Below are 23,205 nucleotides of genomic sequence, written 5' to 3' on the forward strand. Positions count from 1 at the left end.
ACTTGTCGAAAAAATTAAAATATTCAGAAAATGCGGGGTTTGGATTTATTCACTCAATCGCTAATAACTTTGTCATTTTTAGGTCGATTTACTTCTGGTTGGTGTTATTTTTTGCTTTACGTATATGACGAGAAACCGGACGTTCTTTATCGATTTCTATTTTTCCGTGGCCACAGAATATGCTTAAAAATTTAATTCTTTTTTTAATCTGGATTATTTTCATGAATATCTTTTGAACCACTTAACCAATTAAAGATCTCATTATACGCATTTGCTCATCATTTCAATGTCTTTCATTTGGTACCAAGAACGACCAAATCGGATACATCTAGCTCCATATATATGTAGTTTATAATATGAAAAGGGGTAAAAAAATTGAAAAAATCGCAATACCTTAAAAACTGTTCCATAAAAAAAATTTTAGCCTTTATTTTCGAATTCAGCGGGTGAAAAGTTACCTCTCATCAAATGTACATGTAATCAATTTCATTTTGTAAACTAGTGTAATTAGTAGGCCAATAACATTTTTGTCCTCGACAATGATTACTAATACTAATAGCCAAAAATTATTTCCATCATCGATAACGGTTCCTTATGAACAAAAAGAATTGTTGTCATTTATAAAGTTTGTTTACCAGTCAAACATAATGTCTATCATCGATAATGATTATTTGTAACTAGAACATATGCAAATTTAATATTTTCAATTGGGTAGATTTCTCGAATAACTTCTGTGAAATTCAACGATTACTGCATTACTTGTGATAAAATATGAACTTTTTACAAATGATTTTTTTTATTAAATTAAAAAGATACTATTGTTTATGGTGTCTGGATAACAGTTATCGCGAAATTGGCAGTATGTTTAAGTTATGCGAGTAAAATTTCTTTTATAAATATTTAAAACTTTAAATAACTAAATATAGTATAAGTAAAATTGTCATTAATTGACAAATATACGAAATCGACGAACCATTTCTATTGTTTGCAATTTTCATTTTAGTCGTTTAGTCGTTCTCCGTTCGAATACCGTTCGAATACCGTTCGAACAGCACATCCAGCAACCGGCAAAACATTCTCGCCGAGAATGTACCTTTTGTCGAGGCTTTGGAGGGTCGTGCTGTGCCGTTGCCGGTCTAGTGAGCGCATCCCCATTGAAACTACATAGAAGAAAGTCAAAAGTCGACGCTGGTCGGGTATAGTGTGAGCACTTTTCCCGTGGCGATACGTAGGCATTCTGTTGCGACGCAGGATAGACGGCGCGGCGCACAGTGGGCCGATTTCGGCTAGGTGTGACATTTAACCCTAAAACGAACTTTCTCGTATCGATATCTAATACATATATGAACATTGCTTCTCAAATGTCCATAGACCTCGGAAATGAAGAAAATAGTACAATTTAATAAATATTATAGTTGAAATAAGCATTGAAAGTTGGACGTTTCAAGAGGAGTATTTTTCACGAGAAAAATTGCTTCTCTTTGATGCAATGCCTTGACGTTGCTATTTAATATTTTCTCTCGCTTTTGTTTTTTAAATTGAAGAGCAGATTTTTGCGATAAGAAATTGTATCTTACATTATTAATTAGTCTGCATAATATATTAAAAAGTCAATGCTGGACTAAATGGAGAAAATTTTAAAAATTCTTTATATTCGGTAAGGAAGATCTTTCAGGTCCAAGGATATCCCAGTTTCTAACAAATTGGAATATTTTTAGTACACCTTCCTCTACATAATCGTAAAGGAATTAGTAACCTACTCGATCCTATTCTTAAATTATTCCTGTTTGAAGCTATTGACGTTCGAATAGCGAGCGGAGCGTCTGTTGCGTAGCGAACCCTCTTTCACTTCGTAAAGAATTTGTCCTCGTACTTTTTTATGACAAGATTGTAGTCTATCTTTCCGTATGCCTTCGCGAAGGGAATAGCGGTACAGAGGGTCTGCCGTCGTACCTGGGTTTATGATTAGTGTATGACTAGGAGACCTTTCTAAAGATTAACACATCCTCGTTATTTGGTGACCATCTGGGACATGGCCCAACGGTTATTTGTCTCCTTGCAATTTACAACTATCTGTAAGGAATAAGCCGTATTTATTTGTAAAACATGACACACGGATAACCATTCGTTGACAGACGCGTTTCTCGCGAAAGCTCGTTTCGATCTGATCTTCATTTTACAATTCGTTGGCAATTACAATTTTAGAATTCTTCTGTTCCGATTCTCTATTTTATAAATTTAACTATACATAGGGTTATTTGTTAATATACACATGTACATACATATAATACACACACATCATTCGGACTTTAACCCTATAGCTCGGCCATCCTGATAATTAATCGTCCCGATTTATCACACAACTAAATAAAATATAATACAGGTTTTAACATAAATAAGAGTTATAATTTGTCCTTAAATTAACAGAGAAACATGAATTGAATTAAATTAAAACAAGATTTAAATATCTAACGATACAAATACAACATGGCAATCGTACGCGATGTGTCCTCCCTCGTTACAGTTGTAACACCTTCGCGTACCGGGTTGCTCCATCGGTTTCTTTGTCTTCGGGCAGGTTCGAGCGATGTGTCCATTCTCGTTACAATTATAACATCTCTGCGTACCGGGCTCCATCTGTTTCCGCGTCTGCTGGTCTATCTGCTGCTCCCTGCTTAGCTGCAACACTCTTTCCCGTTGTATAAATGGTCGACGTAACGTCTCCCTTGGTGCTGGTACGTTTGCGAATGCCTCTTGTAAAGCCTCGATGGATTCATAACGCTGTATCTTCGATTGTGTACGTAACGTCTCACTCTGTATTCCTTCGATGACACAGGAAATCATTTCGGCTTCTGTTACAGGGACGCGATTACCCAACATTACTTTGTCGTGAAGGTAATCTGAGAAGGTTTCACCGGTTCTCCATATCCTTTTCTCAAATTCTCTTCGTAGTACCAGTGGATCAGGCCGTAGACCATACATTTTCTTCATTTCTCGTAGCAGGTCATCAGGGTTTAAATCCACACAATAAATTCTAGAATGATACCACCTTAACACTTTGCCGGTGAGTCTGCTACATAGTAACGCCTTTCTCTCGTGTTGGTCGAGCTCGTACGAGGAGAGCAATGACAGAACCTGTTTCTCCCACTTGTCATAATCTAAATTTTGACCATCATATTCGGCAGCCATACCTTTAAGTTCCTGCAATTTCCTCACCCTGATTCGGACAGGACGATCAGAATCTTGACGATCGGAACGATCTTGCTGCGTCGTCCTTAGCAAGTCGAGTTCTCGTCGTAGCAGTTCTGCTTCACGAGCCGCTAAATTCCTTTCTCTTCTTAAAATCTCGATCTCTCGTATCTGATGTGACACGTCTGTTTCCTGGATGTCACTCGTGGTAGCCTGCATCTGGGACATAGGCGGTGTTTCGACCGGGGTTGGCACCGGAATCCCCGCATCCAACAGCCGCTTGATCAATTCGTTTTTCGTCCCCGTAGTAGACAAGCCATTTTCTTTTAGAATTTCTTTAAGCTCAGACACCATAACCATATTTGCAAGATAATTATATCACAACTTAAATCAAATCACCGCACAAGAGACCGTAACATAAACCGAATACACTACTACATAATCCGATACATTTCAAAATTTCCGATCGCGACACGTCACCATAAATACACGTTGTCGAACACGATGGCAATCCCACTTCTGACATTTGTAAGGAATAAGCCGTATTTATTGTTGTACAGAATGCAGCCGTAGTCTATCTTGGACCTGATTAATCCATGGTATGTTTTAAGTAGGACTTCTTGGTCTGAGCCCCATTTATGGCTGGCTAGCACTTTTATAATGTTTAACCTTTTTATGCAAGAATTTCTTAAGAGTTTTATGTGGGAGATCCAGGATAACCGACTATCAAAAATTAATCCAAGGAGCCTGATGTTGTCGGCGAATTTGATTTCATTATTTCCCATCGTTAATGTTGGTTTTTCTTGACTGGGTTTGTTGGAGAATAAGATGCACTGGGTTTTCTGGGGTGAAAATTTGAGGCCAGATCTATGGGACCATTCTTGCAGACTATCAATCGATGCTTGCAGTATTTCTTTAAGTATTTTTCCCACTACATGTTAGGGTGAGGTCGTCAGCATACCGATGGACGTTTACAGGTGGTCTTATGTCGTTTGTTATGTCGTTAATTCCAAGCATAAATAGTCTGAAACTGAGGACTGAACCCTGGAGTACCCCATTTTCAGCTTCCATCGGATCAGATAGTATGTTGTTTATCCTTATCTGAATGGATCTGTTTGATAGAAAGTTGATGATGAAGGATAGCATAGGGCCGTTGATATTTACTTCAATGAGAGTGTTGATGATTTTCGGTTTCCAGATCATATCATATGCTTTCTCAATATCCAAGCATACTGCGATGAGAGACTCGTTATTTTGAAAAGCGTCGCATACGTTTGTGTGCACATTGGTAAGTACATCCATTGTGGAGTGATATTCGCGAAATCTACTCTGGATTGGCGATAGAAAGTCATTGCTTTCAAGGAACCAACGGAGTCTTTTATTAATAATTTTTTCCAGTAATTTACACATGTTATTAGTTAGGGCGATTGGGCGATAATTCTCTGGTTTATCTTTACTTTTGTCTGGTTTGAGGACTGGAACGACTATGGCTTTCCTCCAATTATCAGGAAAAACCTCATGTGTCCATATGCAGTTGTATATTTGGAGTAGGTAGTTTTTCCCTTCCCATATGGGAAGGTTTTTTAGTAATCTGTTAGGAATATTATCCGGACCCGGTGATGAATCTTTTGTTAATTGAAGACAGTTGATTAATTCGTTCATGTTTATATTGGAGTTTATTACTGGATCTATTTTTTTTTTATCCCTGCAGCAAAGTTTCTTTTTTATTTTGTTTTCACGCTCGTTAATGTTGGAAAGAAAGGTTGTGGTGTAGTTACTGTTACTGGAGTCTGATTTAAATCACTTAATTTCACTACATTCGTCATGCTTTCCTAGGACGTTGTGGATGGTGGTCGTTTTCTCTCTGCATTATACCTTTTTGAGTCTTTTGTTTCCTCATTTCTAGGTTTGACTGTTCCGAGGAAATTATGTGTTTGTATTTCAGTTTCTTCGGTGACGTCCGTTTCTGTTTGTGTATTGGTTTCAGTTATAGGATCGGTGCTAGGGGGGTATGGGGTTGGATTTGGGTATGTCTGTGCTTGTGTATAGGCTTGTGGATTCGATGTGTCCGAGTTTACCGTGTTTAGGCATTGGCTTGCAATGTGTCCTTCTTGTTGGCATTTAAAGCATGTTTGTTTCTCTGTTGCAGCAAATATTCTATATGTAATATTGTCTATTGTTATTGTAAAAGTGGTCGGTATATTTTGGGATCTTCTGGGTCGACGTAAACCTGCCTCCTGAAACTTAGGATGTGAGATAAATCCGGGTCTGTGATTCCGGCTTTTAGCGGCGTAATTGTCGAGAGAAGTTTTCGCCCTACGTCGGACGGTGCAGCGTTCACTTTAAATAATTTTCATGTCGCCAATTTTCAAGTATCAGTATTTTTAAAAACGGGTCAGCACAGAGCACACTTGGGGCTATATTATAATTATTTTTATTTTTCCAATTTCCGGGCGGTATGACAGCAATGCGCCTATTTAAAAAACAATTGCAAAATAAACTATGAAAATAAATATTTTTTCAACTGAAATAATTTTTATTAAATACTCTTATGGTTTCACTATGTGCACCCAAAAGTAAAATTGTCATTGTTTTGTTAGTTTGGCCGTTATAATTTAATGAAAAAGTTGTGACACCTCATATTCCACGTCCGCGTAGAACCATCAATTTTCAAGATTTCAAAGAATTCTCTTTGAAATGGATAATCGAGAATAATTAAAAACTAAAACAATTATAAGATACTGCGATTTTTAGATCAATCGTAAGCAGAATTGTTATCTTTAATTGTTGTTTATTTTAATTATCATTTCATTGATGAATTCAAAAAACTGAAACACGCCACATCCGGATAGTGTTTTCATTTTCTTAGTTTTAAAAATGTTAAGCTTAATAAATATGGATTCAAGAAAATCGTTTATTTCGCTGTTTTCAAAACGATAGTGACCTTATTTATCGGAAAGTTAAAAATGTCGCAAACTTTTTTGTATTATAACGTTCATATTAACGTCCAGTTCTAAACAAAAAAAAATCGGTGGTACTCAAAGGATCTCAATAATCAACGAAAAAAATTAATAATTAGATTTGTATTTTTTATAATTTAAAGTAATGTACTCACATGGAGTGCATATACATAAAAACAACAAAGAAAGGAGAACAAATTTTTTCTAATTTAACTTTTAATTTGATTTTTTTTCTAATAACAAGGTCGTTTTTATCGACGTGACCACACCCACGGCATCGAAAGTTCGACAACGTACCGGAATATAGTATGTATATTGCAAATATACCTTTTTCTACGGACGTGATTCCTTGCTATTTTTTAGAGAAAGCCTCGCTTAAATACATTTAGTTTTTTATTACTTTATTGTCGGAGCCACGAAGGAAGACTCTGACATCTTCCTATGCCTCAATAGCAATTATGTGCTATAAACCTTGCAGACCTCCACGGTCAGTTGTAAGCTGCAGCTATTCATTTTTGGGGTTCCCGTCAACCCGAACACAGTGTGCAGCGACTCTTTTATCTGTCTTCCACCTGGAAGACACTTGTGGCCAAGTTGAGATGAGACACCTTTCATATAGTGAAAAAACATTTTCAATTTGTTTATGTCCAACAAGTAGTCCAATACACTGCGCCGTACGAGGCGGTAGAGGAACAGCAGTGGGTTCAGAGTTTGTGCAGAATTACAATTGAATTACTCCAGGAATCAAAATTATTAGGCCGGATCGAAAGTTCTTACGGTTTTTAACTAAAATCAAAATAAGAAAAACCGTAAGCACTCTCTCTCCGACCTAATACAAAATAATTGAATTACATCGTAATTCAGTCATATTGTAATTTATAATTCATATCTTCATTCAATTAAAGTACAATGTAATTCGCAATTGCAATTGGATTACAATTATAAAATAGCGGTACGTATTATGAAGTACGTATGATTTCGGTGCAGCGTTCACTTCAAATAATTTTCATGTCGCCAATTTTGAAATATCCGTATTTTTAAAAACGGGTCCATAAAGAGGACACTTGGGGCTATATTATGATTATTTTTATTTTTCCAATTTCCTGACGGTATGATAGCAATGCGCCTGTTTCAAAAACAATTGCAAAATAAACTATGAAAATAGATATTTTTTCAACTGAAATAATTTTTATTAAATACTCTTATGGTTTCAGTATGTGCACCCAAAACTAAAATTGTCATTGTTTTGTTAGTTTGGCCGTTATAATTTAATGAAAAAGTTGTGACACCTCATATTCCACGTCCGCGTAGAACCATCAATTTTCAAGATTTCAAAGAATTCTCTTTGAGATACATTCATATTTTACTAAAGACTGCAACATATCCAAATTTGAACAAAATTCGAAACAGGAGTCCTATTTTGCATGGAATGATACATGTGCATTAATTGTATGTAGATCAACGTTCACGGAAGTATGGATACTCGAGAATAATTAAAAACTAAAACAATTATAAGATACTGCGATTTTTAGATTAATCGTAAACAGAATTATTATCTTTAATTGTTGTTTATTTTAATTATCATTTCATTGATCGTCTGATTTTTGAAAAATACTGAAACACGCCACATCCGGATAGTGTTTTCATTTTCTTAGTTTTAAAAATGTTAAGCTTAATAAATATGGATTCAAGAAAATCGTTTATCTCGCTGTTTTCAAAACGATAGTGACCTTATTAATCGGAAAATTAAAAATGTCGCAAACTGAGTTAAGTAAAGTACAACTGGTGTTGTCCGAGAAAGTGCCGACTTCCAGCTCAATAGTAATGACCTGTCATAAACCTCTCCATAGAGAACAGCCCCGGGAACGGCACATAAACAAATCGAGCCTATCATTGCTAGGTCTGCCTATCCCCACCACAGCCGCGCCCGTAGTCCCAATGTTTTGACTTCCACGTTGCACGCTACATGGTATGTGTGGTCGCTGTAGCCAATGCTTCGACGACACAGCCGCAAATGCGTGTGCAACGAGGCCTGCCTCCTCCACTCTGACCCAATCGGCCGCGCATCAGTGTGCCCAGATTCCACGTTTTTTTTCGCGCATGCCAGTCAAACCAGTAACGTAGCTATGTTGCGGCCGATGCAATGATGTAGCAGAGCCATGAGGCAGCTACAGTCAGCGGCGATAATAAGTGGACACGCTTAAAAATCGCATAACTTTTTAGAAATTGGTCCAAAGGACTTGAATTTTTTAAAGATATTAGACCGACTAGTTCGCTAGAGAATAAGTAAACTAAAATTTATTACGATTGCAATTGGTAGGAATTATACAAAATTTTAAAATATAATGTTTTGCCAACTTTTTTATCTGGGCCTATAACGATAATTTAAAAAATATGTTTTATAGATTTCGGTAACTTATATGCATACTGAAAATTTCTACAAACGTTTAAAGATGATCACGTAAGGGCGAAATGCCCTGGCAAGGCTGAAAATCTGCGACTTTCACCCTTAAGCTCTCATCTTTAAACGTATGTAGCTCATTGCAATGTTGACCGATTTCGATGAAATTTTCAGTATGCATATAAGTTACCGAAATCTATAAAACGCATTTTTTAAATTATCGTTACAGGCCCAGATAAAAAAGTTGTCAAAACATCATTTTTTAATATTTTGTATAATTACTACCAATTGCAATCGTAATAAATTTTTGTTTACTTATTCTCTAGCGAACTAACCGGTCTAACATCTTAAAAGAATTCAAGTCCTTTGGACCAATTTCTAAAAAGTTATGCGAATTTTAAGCGTGTCCACTTAATATTGCCGCTGAAGAAGTCGTGTATTGAATTTGATAAATAAAATATTTTGTTGTTTATTATTTATCTTGCTTAATTATTTTAGCACTCCTTTCCTCTTCCCCATCCTCTAAATACAATAGAATAAGTCGGAATTATATTATTATCTGAATATATACATATATATTATATTTCAATATTTCATATGTATACGAATATACATATATGTATACAAATACACTTGTCATTCATTCGTTTTTCATAATCAGTTCCATTCGGCATGGCGCTCAAGGTGCCACATTTCCTCGCGAAGCGTACTTTACTGAGGCTGAAAAGTCGCGCATGCGCGAAAAAAACGTGGAATCTGGGCACACTGCCGCGCATTCAAACCTAGACCAGGGTTGCCAGATGCTGGACGTGCCCGGCCCCTTACTTTTCCGTCTCTCGCCATCAAGCTGCGTTAAGCCTGCCTTCGCTTCCCCCACTCTTACCACTGCCGCTGCCGCGTGCCGCGTGGAGCATGCTACGAGTGACGCAGAAAACACCGTACGCTTATACAAGCTGATTTGCTTCGGAAAGGTAGGCTATACTGCTATAATGAAATAAATTTATTCGTGTATTGTTAAATAAACACAAATTAAGGTTTGAAAAATGTATATTTGCGACCTGCTAATTACAATCATCGCTTTCGCTGATAAATTCGCTTTCGCTTTCTATAATTAAATTTGCAAATTCTTGTGGTATACTTTCTTTTTTGTACATATCGCTATTAAAATTTTTTACAAAATCGTCGCTTATAATGTAATCGCTACATTGTATATTGTTATATGTATACACGAATAAATTTATTTCGTTATTGCAGTATAGCCTACCTTTAGGTAGAATAGAATACTAGCGAAAGCAATAGCAGTGATTGTAATTAGCAGGTCGCAAATATACATTTTTCAAACCTTAATGTGTGTTTATTTAACAATACACGAATAAATTTATTTCATTATAGCAGTATAGCCTACCTTTCCGAAGCAAATCAGCTTGTATAAGCGTACGGTGTTTTCTGCGCCACTCGGTAGCATGCTCCACGCGGTACGCGGCAGCGGCAGTGGTAAGAGTGGGGGAAGTGAAGGCAGGCTTAACGCAGCTTGATGGCGAGGGACGGAAACGTAAGGGGCCGCATCTGGCAAACCTGCCGTGGAGTATACAGACATTCTCCTAAAGCCAGGGCGCAGACTCCGGCGATCCATCCCTCAGGCGCGAACGAATCGCATTGGGTCGAGCGTAACGGTGGGGGAAATGTTAAGGTAAAAGTGGGGGACGCCCCGCTTCCACGCTCCCGAGCCACCACGAAGTAAGTCAATCGTGAGTTGGATGAAGTGGCGATTAGAGCACTTGAAAATAAAGCCCGTGTCAGAAACAGTACTGCCAGTTATCGAGGGTCAATCAGGAAACAGAAATCGCTGCCGAACAGCCGCCGCCTCCCTATTATTGTTGTTGGTAAGTGCCAGCCATGTTTCCATTTCGCGTTTGAATGATTTCGTGGTGGTTCGTTTCGTGGAGTAGCGTTTAATGAATCCGCGATCGCGTCGCGTTACGACGAAATATCTCCCTAGAATTGTGATACTGGCTAAAAAAATAATCGACACGAAATTTTAGATCGATCAAATAATGAGAAAACTTGCCGCATCAAACTTGAAAATTTTTTATTTTTGGAACTTGTTTTTCGTGGTCATAATTAAAGTGACACGCATATCGATATTTTGCAACGTAATATATTTTAGTTATAGTTTAGTTCAGTCTAACTATCATAAGTAATATGTATACATTGTATACATGTAGGATCGGGTTTGGAATGAGATGGCATTCAGCAATATGTGGGTAACAAACGCGTATTTATTTTAACGATATTTGGGATGATGATGTTACAAGGTGATGTTTGCTCTCGCGACGATCGGACACGACTGTGATAATCACAGTGTGATTTCTAACGTTCATTCTTCGCTCGTCGCTTTGCGTTTTTCATCTATTCGCGCGTCCCGAAACAACGCTGACCGTCGCTTGCTTTAACGGAAATTACGAATTACAATATCGCTTGCGCCGGGCATCCTTCACACATATAATTATAATTAGGTACTGTGGGAACAGAAGTGGTAGGAAATACCGGCCACTCACAGGAACGAAGAATAAAACTTTAATAATGCACTTTATAAAACACAAAAATTATATAAATTGAGTTCGCGCTCGGATTGGTGAAATTCGGCTCCGTGTGAAGTTACTCTCACAATTATCTTTACGCAATCAAAGAACGTGGCGATCGTCTTTTCTCGTCGTCATTCTCCACGTCTTTTAAACGTCTTCCTCGAATCGTCCTTTTGTCACTCTTTCTCTCTCGCACGCACACTCTTTGCGCTCTTCCTCTCACTCACACGCACACTCTTCATGCTTCCTCTACCAAAACACGGCACGGCGCTATGTCTGTCGCGACACATCGCGATGTTTATGCTTAACTTTTCGCAAAACGGCAGTTGATTTTCAAATTCGCGATCGTACGGACCCTCTATAGTACTTTATAATTATAATTATTTAATTGTGTATTATACATTGTATATGTATTTCTGATATCAGTTCTAAGTTATCCAAATATTTAAGCGTCGGTAATTCAAATTCCTCTTGATCTGAATCTTCTGCATCATCTTCAATTGATTTCGTATCAATTGTAGAGGATGCGGACAGTTCCTCTTAAATAGGCGGACGGCATAGTAGAGCTAATAGTTTAGAAGGTAAATATAGTTTATCATTTAATGAATTATTAATCGGTCGACGTTGCAATGAGCTGCAAACGTTTACAGATGGTTAAAATTGCAGATTTTCACGATTTTTGGCCTCTATTTAACTGCAAGAGTATCTAGGATTCTTACATATTTCAATGCCTGACGTTATTTGCCGCATCAACCGATTTCGATGAAACCTTCACAATGCATATAATTGACACGGGTCCCATGGAAATCACCGACACAGATTTCTCTGACACGGTTTTCGCCGACAACATTTCTCCGACTCCAGATTTGTCCGACAATAGCTTTAGCCGACAACGCCTTTAACCGACAACGAATTTGATCGACAACGATTTTGTATTAGTATTGGATATCACTGGATTTGGGAAAGTCTAAAGAATCTTTTGCTGTAAAGAACAATTCAATACCTTTTATAATAACATCACAATATTTGTTTAAAGTTGACAAATACCTTTGTTTTTCAAAGTCATGTTTCTCAAAAACTGTGCATCTGGGGGAAAAATTAAGGGCAGATTCAGAATCACCGCAAAAAATTCTATAAGAATCACCCAACAATAATTGTAGAACATGAAAAAAGATTGATTTTGTTGGACAGAGTAATTACAGTCATATTATGTGGTCTGGAAACCGCGTTTCTGAACGCTCGAATATGTCGTGCTTTAGATTTAAATTTGTTGACGTATCTTGTAACCCAGATTATAGCAGCTAGATGCCAAGACACCTCTGTAGGTTCGACGGTAGGGCCCCAGTTTACTGTGTATACGCAGGTAGGCGGTCCAGGTGCGAGTTCGACGATGGTAATAATGTTGGGGCGTACGGTCGAGTTTTTATTGCTCTATGACACGGTGACTTCGTGGACTTTTTCTGCGTTTTCTGGCGATAATCAGTGTTTTGTAAAGACACGCTGTAGTAATTTGGTTATTGCGGATTACCGGGGTTTGGAGCGAGCATTGGCACTGCCTACACAATCGCTTCTTATTTTACTGTAACGACTACGATTTTATTAGAGGGACGAAAAGAAAATTTTCGAAGCTCGCGCGAGCTTTTCCTTTCTTTCGTTGTAGCAGTGGCATCAACGCGAGAACAAAAAAAAACCGTTGCCGGCATGGCCACTCTTGTCGAAAAAATTAATATATTCAGCAAATGTGGGGTTTGGATTTATTCACTTAATCGCTAATAACTTTGTCATTTCTGGTTGGTGTTATTTTTTGCTTTACGTATATGAAGAGAAACCGGACGTTCTTTATCGGTTTCTATTTTTCCGTGGCCACAGAATATGCTTAAAAATGTAATTCTTTTTTTAATCTGGACTATTTTCATCAATATCTTTTGAACCGCTTAAGCAATTAAAGATCTCATTATACGTATTTGCTCATCATTTCAATGTCTTTCATTTGGTACCAAGAACGACCAAATCGGATACATCTAGAAACTGTTCCAAAATCTAAAAACTGTTCCATAAAAAAAATTTTAACCTTTATTTTCGAATTTAGCGGGAGAAAATCGATGAGAAAAGTTACCTCTCATCAAATGTACATGAAATCAATTTCATTTTGTAAACTAGTGTAATTAGTAGGCCAATAAAATTTCTGTCTTGGACAATGATTACTAATGCTAATAGCCAAAAATTATTTTCATCATCGATAACGGGTCCTTATGAACAAAAAGAATTGTTGTCATTTATAAAGGTTGTTTACCAGTCAAAGATAATGTCTATCATCGATAATAATTATTTGTAACTATTGGGTTGTGTAATAAATTCCCGCGTTTTTCGTATTTTATTTTTTTTCCGCAATTTTCCCTCGACAAAAGGGACATTCTCGGCGAGAATGTTTTGCCGGTTGCTGGATGTGCTGTTCGTACAGTATTCGAACGGAAAACGACTAAACGACTAAAATGAACATCGCATTCAACAGAATTAGTTCGTCGATTTCGTATATTTGTCAATCAATGACAATTTAATAATATAATTTTAATATAATAATAATTTTTTGGCTTTCTGGAGCCAGCTAAACTTAAAAAGCCAATATTTACTTCATTGTTGAATAACTCGAACAAAAAAAGTCGCACAATAATCAACAACCACACATTTTACACAGGAAAGATAGTCATTCCAAATGATATTAACACGATTTATGAAAAAAAAAATTTTTCTCCCCGTGTGATGTTACAAAGTTGCCAAAATTTTTGTTAACCGTCAATGTTGTCTTCATCTCGCTATAACTTTGTAAAAAACCAACATAGCAACAATTTGAAACAGAACATCTGAAACTAGAGGTTTCAGGCTTTCAAACCATTGTTTAACGATATCGATACGGCAATTTTGGCCGGAGTTATGATCGTATAAACTAGTTGCAATTTTTCGGGTTCGCAGAGGTGATCCCTTAATTCTTTTGAGGAGTGTACATACTATGTAACAGTTTGGACTTTAGACTAGACAAAGTAATATTAACAAGCAGATATGACTCGCGCAGTTTATATTACATCAGAGTGCAAGTCACTATTCAAGAGCCTACGCTTCAAGAGCCTATACATATAATTATCGTATAAACTACAAGGCGTCAGGAGGTGACACTTAAAATTGATATGCTCTTATTCGCAATAGTTTAAAATTTTATATAAAACAAGTCTGGTGCTTATCACTCTTAACCATTTTTTTTAAAAGCCTTCTCAAAGTAGAAATTGTTAACAACATTGCAACATTTGTACATGTATTAAATAATGCTTACAAACTAATTAAATAATGCTTACAAACTAATTAAATAATGATAACACGTCTGTTTTAATATTATATATATATATAAAAAACATTTATTTAAACTTGTTCTTATATAAGGTGAAGTAAAAAGTTCTGAGCTTTATTGATAAAGCGAAAAACGCTCAGAACTTTTTACTTCGCCTAATATAATGCTGTATAATAACGAGTTCTTAGAATTTTGGATTTTGAAGGTTTGATGTGTTGTTACTTTTATTCGAAAAAGTTTTCCAAAATGTTGAACATCGAAAATTGACTTTTGGCCAGTAAAATCGTGTTTTCGGACTACTGTGCGCTCGAGAGTCCGCACACAGAAAACAAACGAACTCACGCGTCTTACGCAGGCACTTTGAATGTCTTTACGGTTTTTAATCCTTTTTTGCAGCCACTAAACTTTTAACTAAAGCTACAAAACGTTTCCCTGCTTGCTACGAGCAGAACAACCACCCACATTGGACGGGGTGCTCCAAGCATGGATCGCAAAGCATCAACAAACCAACTGCACGAAAAAGATTGCTCCGTACCACGTCCAGAACAACCACTTACACCAGGGTCTGCAAGCATGGATTTCGAAGCATCACCATCGTCATCATGTCTAGTAAGCGAAGTTTTGTCTATAATTTATAAAATAATTTTTTCGCCAAATCACGATAGTCTATACTTTCTTCTATTTCTTCTTTACCAACTAGTCTAAGATGCTTTATTACCATTCCCTTAAAGGACTCTTTAGTTTGCACCGTCTCCGGCGTGCGGACATTTTGGACCCTTTAGTTTTGTGTCCGGTGGGCTGGTCGTAATTCGTGAGGCTCGCGCAAAGGTCAAGCGCAGGGGTTCGCGGACAAACCCCAGGGGTGCCCTGAATCTTTTACTTCCCTCTACACCTCAGGAGATGCCAATGCTAAAGCCGGTCTGGTCGCCGGAGAAATTCCAAGCTCTCCGAAATTTTTCCGGCCGCCGCTCCGGCGCGGTGTGGCATAGGCAGAATATAACATGCTGTATTTATTTAAAAAGCTATTGACTAGAACTTGTCAGAGTTTGTCGTGTCAATAGGTGGCGAATACGTTGTTAAGGAATTTAAACGTTATAACAAAGAGTTTGATTTTTTTGAAAAGTTAGTACAATTATTAATTGATTACATGACGTGGAAAAAGATTTGTGGAAAATGCAATTGGTCAGAATTGCAGAGGAAATACTAACAGTTGTATTTCGCAATTTTTTTGGGGTGGCTCTTTATTGAAAATTTGAAGAGCACGTTGTGTGGATCTATTCCTGGCCAGCGTTTCTCTTGCAAATTATTAGAAAAACATGGAAGAGGAAAAAGTAGTACATACTGTTTTTTATACGCAACGCAACGACATATGTAATTTTTTTGTGTTTATAATATTTTGTTAGATGTAAATCCGTATATTGTACAGCGACCCTCAAGGTCATGCAAGCTCGGAAACGAAAGAAGCATTTTGAATATTTAATACCAATGTGTTTGCAAGTATTTCAAAATGCTTCTTTCGTTTCTGACCTTGCATGACCTTGAGGGTCACTGCACAGTATACGAATGAATTCGACTAGACACGCGCTCTCATGTGACATAAGAAATAATAAAGCATTCTATTTAAAAAAATTGAAGATCACCTTCATATCTAACAAAATATCATAAACACAAAAAAATTACATATGTCGTTGCGTTGTGCGTATAAAAAACAGTATGTACTACTTTTTCCTCTTTCATGTTTTTCTATATTGCTGTTACGGATGACGAACAGGTGTTCAATATCATCTCTGGCAGAAACCGTCCTAGATAAACGAACAGAGCTACCCTAGATAAATCTACATAATTGTTTAGGTTAGTTTAGGGCCCAAACGTACGCACGACCAACTGGTCGTTGACAAAATACGAATGTTCACTTGAAGGGTACTGACAAGTACCACCCGTCATTGCAGGGCTATATAAGCCCTTACATTTCTACTCTCGTGGGCTAGTACTGTCGTAATCACGAATAGTGTCGCGTCGTGCTGCATCTCGGAAGTCAACTACCAGTGAGATCGGACGTTCGTTCCTTTTGAATCAAAGTTTAACCGTACAGATTCCGCGAGTTCGGTCTAAAATCTGTTAGGCAGTGACAAGGTTGCTCCGAGTCCCCCGCATTGCCAGTGCGTCAACACCGTGCGTCTTAGCTTAGGTAATATCACCTTTCAATTTCTTTCCTATTCTAAATTCAGTTCATTCGCGACACAAGTACACTTGTAGAACGAAACTCTATAGTAAGAATATATTTGTCTTCTTTGATAATTAACTCAAATTCATTAAACCCATAATTATCGTCCAATATCCTAACCAAGTAATTGAACGTCCCCACATGATACAATCTTACCGCTCGGATTGTATCAATTAAATTATACTAGTTACGAGGCTTACTAATTATCCTAGCAATTCCCTGATTAACCATCAGGTTCTTTCGCGACATTCCAATTGTCCGAACAGAGATTTATCCAACCTAGCGGCTCCCCAGTTTTGCATTGGGTTCGTCCGCATCCTAACAGCTCCCTGATTTCGCATCAGGTTCGTCTGTGCTATTATACAACCTCCTAGCAGCTCCCCGGTTTTGCATCGGGTTCGTCTGCGTTTGACTCCATTCCTAGAGGCTCCCTGACTTCGCGTCAGGTTCGTCCTCGCTGTCAATAATCCTAGCGGCTCCCCAATTTCGCATCGGGTTCGTCCGCGTTCCTTAACTAACAAATTTATATCATATTCCTAGGGTAATAACCCTTCGCCGGCCACTCGTGCTGCTCGCGGCCCTGGCTCGTAACATTGCCTATATTGAAAATTTAAAACATACGTTTTGTAGATCTGTGTCAATTCTGAAAATTCCTTCAAAATCAGTCGATGTTGCAATAAGCTGCAAACATTCAAAGATGTTGAAAATTTCAATTTTTCACGAATTTTAACCGATTTCGATGAAACTTTCACAATTGACACAGACCTACAAAACGTACTTTTTAAATTTTCAATATAGGCCCACATAAAAAAATTGTAAAATGCAACTTTTAGTATTTTTTCTACAATTCCGATCAATTGCAATTTTTTAAAAAATTTCTTTTCCCATCCTGTAGTAAACTAATTGCTCTACCTTCACAAAAAAGTTAAAATCGTATAGTAGAATATTTAAAAAGTCATCGTCTTTTTTTGAGCGTCCGAATATTAGTGGGAGTCGCTCTCTCTCTCTGTATGTAGCATTTTTACATTTATTTTCCTCCGGAGAAGTCGGGGCGCCTACAAATTATTTTACAGTCAACACATGTTGCCCGAGAAAGTGCCGACTTCCAATTCAATAGTAATGAACTGTGATACACCTCTCCATAGAGAACAGCCTCGGGAACGGCACATAAACAAAGCGAGCCTATCGCTAAGTCTTGCTATCATCCCCACCACAGCCCCGCGCCTGTAGCCCCAATGTTTTGACTTTGACGTTGGACGCTACGTAGTATGTGTGGCCGCTGTAACCAATATTTCGACGACAGCCGAAAGTGCGTGTGAAACGAGGTCTGCCTCCTCCACTCTGATCCAATCGGCCGCGCGTTCGTACCTAGACACGTCCTGCCTGGGAACCTTATTCTCATTCTCGTATCAATACAATGTCACCAGTTCGGATCCATACGAGATGGCGCTTTGACAGACCCTACAATCGCGTAGTAGTGGGCGGTAGCGGTTTATTATATCTGAACCCACTGCGCTGTTCCCCCCCATCGCTCGTACTTACGGGGCAGTGTATTGGACTACTTGTTGGACATAAACAAATTGAAAATGTTTTTCACTACGTGGAAGGTGTAATGTCTAAAGAATATTCAGCAATTTTATTCACCCGAAACAACAAACAATTCAAACCTAACAGCTGTTTGTAGTTACTGGAGTATTTCACATCTCATGTGTACCGTATGAAATTTTTACATGATGCGTACAGTTGCAAAGTATCGTAGTGGGCGAAATGACACTATTGGTTTCCCTAAAATGAACATTTTATTATTTTCCGGTGTATCCGAAATAATTTTTGATATCATGTGTGTATTAGGTTGGAAGGAAAGAGTTATGGCGCATTTTAAATAAGCAAGTAATTTTACTTGTATATTGAAAACACATGTTGCTAATTAGTCATTGAGATACGGGAATTGACAGGTTACCTGAATGATGACAACAAGTTGTTACGATTGCGGAACAGCAATGAGCTAAGACCTACGATATTAAATCGTTACCGCCCACTACTACGCGATTATAGGGGGTGGCAAGACGCGATCTCGCATGGGTCCGAACTGGCGACATTGCATTGATGCGAGCCTGAGAAGAAGGTTTCCAGGCAGGACACGGTGACGGGTCTAAGTAGTTACGAGTGCGCGCGGCCGATTGGATCAGAGTGGAGGAGGCAGGTCTCGTTTCACACGCATTTTCGGTTGTTGTCGAAATATTGGCTACAGTGGCCACACATACTATGTAACGTGCGACTATATGTATACGGCGTATTCCCGGAAGAATGGAAAGCCACCAAAGTAATTTCTATAGCTAAAAAAGGCAAAGATCCTACAAACCCAAACAGTTACCGCCCAATCAGCTTACTCCCGAACATAGGAAAAGTATCATTAACTAACATAGTTAGGATATATTATATTATATGATCTCATTAGTAGTGTAACCAAAAACAAGCAGACATCTGCACCCCTTATTCTATATTCTTGTTCTTTTTCTTCTTTATCTCCTCGCTCTGTAAATAGGCTCATTGCATCACTATCTCACCTGTAAATAGCATCATATCATTATCTCACCCATATCTCACTTGTAAATATACATACACACATATAGAGTGCTTATATAATTTGCAGCATCCAAAATATGTGGATAGCAAGTTCAAGGCGATCATCTGGAGGGAGATCGCGGATGAATTGGGTCTGCCAGGTCAGTATTCACTATATTTTATTAACAACTTCGTTTATACATTTCTGATGGTCATTCCACACGGAGTCGGAGTAGGGTAAACTGTACAATGATTGGCACTCTAAGTCAAAATCGTAGTAAAAATCTTTTTATCTCTTTTTGAAATGTTTAAACGAGCTTAACTTGCTATTATTGCAGTAATCTCGGGTTTACTGTACTGGGTCGTCCGCGGGCGAGAGATTTGTACAAATGTAACTTTAATGAAGAATTATTTCTTACAAAACAAAGCAAGTTACATCAGATGTTCGAACTGCGACCCACCTCCTGCGATACAGAGCTCCGCTCTTTGTATTAGACTTTTCGTTGTCGCCATAATTAGGGCGTACCTTCAACAAAACGGGTGTCCTGCCCACAATGCTATTATAATTAGAGGATATCTTAATAACAAGTTTAGAAATCGTTGGATAAGAACGTATGGTCCAATTCGTTGGCCACACCACACAGTGCGGTATTGGACCTGAAAAGCTAGCCAAAAATCAATATTGTAAATATTTACATAGAATATTGTAATTACGCCCCAATATAGATAAATAAACATGCCATTACGTGGTGCACTCCTTCTTTTTGTTTATCCAAACAGTCACCCGTGTCTCCAATTAAAACATAGCACTTGTTCGATACACACGCCTTTGATCGTAGCATTCCATTCATACGCATCTCTTTCTTGTTATAATTTTTATGTTGAAAGTGATGTTTGTGACGAAATTTGGAATAGATGTTGTTACAAGAAGGTATCTACATTATATTAAGCATATCTGTGTCAATGTTAAAATTTTTTTATACGTATTTTTACCGATTTCCAATCCTGGTTAAGAGCTCTTAGATTTTCATGACGGTTTTTTGCATAAATTAGTGTTTTTAAACATATGCAACTCATCGCAACGGCATAAAAGTTATGTGGTGTTAAACTACAGGATATCTAGAATTAGTATACCGCAAAAAAGTTTTCACATTAAAAAAAAATAAAACTCCAAATATAGCCTCCCTTTTTATTACCATGGTTTTAGTAACTCGCTTTCTTGTGTCTGTTCGGTACAAATTTTGCTATATTTTGTTATATACATAAAATGTATTTATGATTTTCAGATTTTAGAAAATCTTTCTTTTTTTTTTACTTGAAGCTCTTCAGACCTTGTAGTAGGTCCATTTCGCTTCTTTTAGAAAATCTGATTCCAAATTAGGAACAATGATTAAATTAATAATAATAATAATAATAGTAATTATTATTATTATTATTATTTAACAATTATTTTATTTTCTTAATAAATTTTCTTAAGCGAGTTACTAAAACCATGGTAATGAAAAGGGGCTATATTTGGAGCTTTATTTTTTTTTAATGTGAAAACTTTTTTGCGGTATACTAATTCTAGATATCCTGTAGTTTAACACCACATAACTTTTATGCCGTTGCGATGAGTTGCATATGTTTAAAAACACTAATTTATGCAAAAAACTGTCATGAAAATCTAAGAGCTCTTAACCGGGATTGGAAATCGGTAAAAATACGTATAAAAAAATTTTAACATTGACACAGATATGCTTAATATAATGTAGATACCTTCTTGTAACAACATCTATTCCAAATTTCGTCACAAACATCACTTTCAACATAAAAATTATAACAAGAAAGAGATGCGTATGAATGGAATGCTACGATCAAAGGCGTGTGTATCGAACAAGTGCTATGTTTTAATTGGAGACACGGGTGACTGTTTGGATAAACAAAAAAAAAGGAGTGCACCACGTAATGGCATGTTTATTTATCTATATTGGGGCGTAATTACAACATTCTATGTAAATATTTACAATATTGATTTTTGGCCAGCTTTTCAGGTCCAATACCGCACTGTGCACCGTTCTCCGGATCTGTCTCGGATTTTTATCTTTGGGGATATCTGCAAATCGTTGTATACGACACAAAAGTCAATAATGTTCAAGAACTTCGGAATCGCATAACAACTGCATTGTAATAACATAAACCGAGACGCCTTATAATAATTATGGTGACAACGAAAAGCCTGATACAAAGAGCGGAGCTCTGTATCGTAGAAGGTGGATCGCATTTCGAACATCTAATGTAACTTGCTTTGTTTTGCAAGAAATAATTTTTTCATTTTTCATTAAAGTTACGTTTGCACAAAATTTTCGAGTCTGAGGTCATTTCAAGGTCATAGTATAATACACTGTTGAATTCGTCTCGACGTCAGCAACAATCTCAACAACAATCTTACGATGTCAAAAACATGTGGTGCCACTTAAAAAACTCAAGGTGACCTTTACTTTTCTACGTAAAAAGCATTTTTTTAGATTTCAGAATATGCGAACATCTACCTTGCCTAGTACTGACAAACCTTTGTCTAAAACATTTTTTAATTGCATTATCGGAAAGTCCTAAAAAATGGTGACATAGCTCAATTGGGGGGGGGGGGGGGCTGGATAGAAACGTTTACATTACTGCTAGCCGCGGCTCCTATTTTGAATATGCGGACACTCTTTAAAAAGCGACAATATTTGTAATGTCCGACTCTGCGAAGTGGATATTTTTGGCGAAGCTGGAACTTAGAATCCAGAAGTTAAGTAGTAAAAAATGTTCATAAAAACACTTGCAATTGGTCGGAACCGCAAAGAAAATTCAAACTGATCTACAAAATGTAATATTCTAATGTGCAATGGGGCCCAAATCATCTTTTGAAGAGTGTCCGAATATTAAATACAGTCTAATAGAGCCCAATACGCCACGTGCACGTAGGGTAGACCTTAATTTCCAACAACAACAATTCAATAACAATAACAGATGATTAATTAAAAAATTTTTCCGTTTGCAGCTAACAGTTCTGAAGAATGTAAACGGCGGTGGCAGAACATCAGAAGTTGCTATAGAAAGCATCGAGGACGCACCCAAACGCGAAGCGGGCAGGCGGCAGGCACCGTCAAACCTCATAAATTCGGCAACACCCTGGATTTTTTAGATCCATGTTTTCAAGAGAGGAGAATGAAATCTAGTGCCGAGGAATGCTCACAGGAAGCCTCCACTGACGACAATTCAAGTGCACCCACCCCAAAGACGGACACTGTGTTTGAGGAAACTGACGAGGATGTGGAATGTCAACCACCACCCAAAAGAAGCAGAATAGAGGAGACAAAACAAGCAGGGTTAATAGACTGCATAAGCAGATGTACCGGGCTGATCGAAAGAACAGTCAGCAGCGGCGAAACCGAGAACTCGGTAAGAGCCAGAATGCTCCTGTTTTTTAAGAGCATGGCGCTGGAGGTTTGTCAGTTTGACGTGAGGCGTCAAAACATCGTCAAATCTGCACTCTTGGCAAAAGTGTCCGAACTACAGGAGGAAATCTACAACGAAACACTTGCCAACAGTGAGTATAATTTTATATTTATAATAAATAGTTGTTTTACTAATGATTAAAAGAATCACTAAATTTATATTAATATTTTCGTTTTAGATGCCAACACACCAAGCAGTGACGAAACAGGGGTATAAAGCGCCTGTGCAAAATTAATTAAAAATTTTAATATATTAAATAAATACGACAATATATTAAATACTGTAAATTAATTTCATCCTTTTGCAACTCCATATCACCCGTCTGCAAATTACTTTCTCCCTTCTGCAAATCAAATTCAACCTTTTACAAATAAAGTATTTTTAAGCAAGTCTTTTTTAAGTCTTCTAAAGGCTTCGCCGCTCGGAGTTATACAGGGTGGTCTACACAACTTGCACAC

The 23,205-nt window shown here is 37.4% G+C and overlaps 1 protein-coding gene across 1 annotated transcript; it reads left to right on the forward strand.

Moving 5' to 3' along the window:
• Positions 1 to 5,200: 5,200 nt before the first annotated feature.
• Positions 5,201 to 23,097, forward strand: LOC143210494 (uncharacterized). Its single transcript, XM_076427385.1, has 5 exons — positions 5,201 to 5,216; positions 14,872 to 15,084; positions 19,333 to 19,425; positions 22,290 to 22,838; positions 22,926 to 23,097. Exons 1-5 carry the CDS (start codon positions 5,201 to 5,203, stop codon positions 22,961 to 22,963), a joined length of 909 nt encoding a protein of 302 aa, XP_076283500.1. The 3' UTR covers positions 22,964 to 23,097.
• The last annotated feature ends 108 nt before the right edge of the window (positions 23,098 to 23,205 follow it).

Source organism: Lasioglossum baleicum, chromosome 7 (genome assembly GCF_051020765.1).
Source record: "Lasioglossum baleicum chromosome 7, iyLasBale1, whole genome shotgun sequence".
In the NCBI taxonomy this organism is placed as follows: Eukaryota; Metazoa; Arthropoda; class Insecta; order Hymenoptera; family Halictidae; genus Lasioglossum; species Lasioglossum baleicum.

Coding starts and splice junctions, on each gene's coding strand:
- LOC143210494 (XM_076427385.1), top strand. Junction 19,426..22,289: donor GGATGAATTGGGTCTGCCAG/GTCAGTATTCAC, acceptor TTCCGTTTGCAG/CTAACAGTTCTGAAGAATGT. Junction 22,839..22,925: donor CAACGAAACACTTGCCAACA/GTGAGTATAATT, acceptor TTTTCGTTTTAG/ATGCCAACACACCAAGCAGT.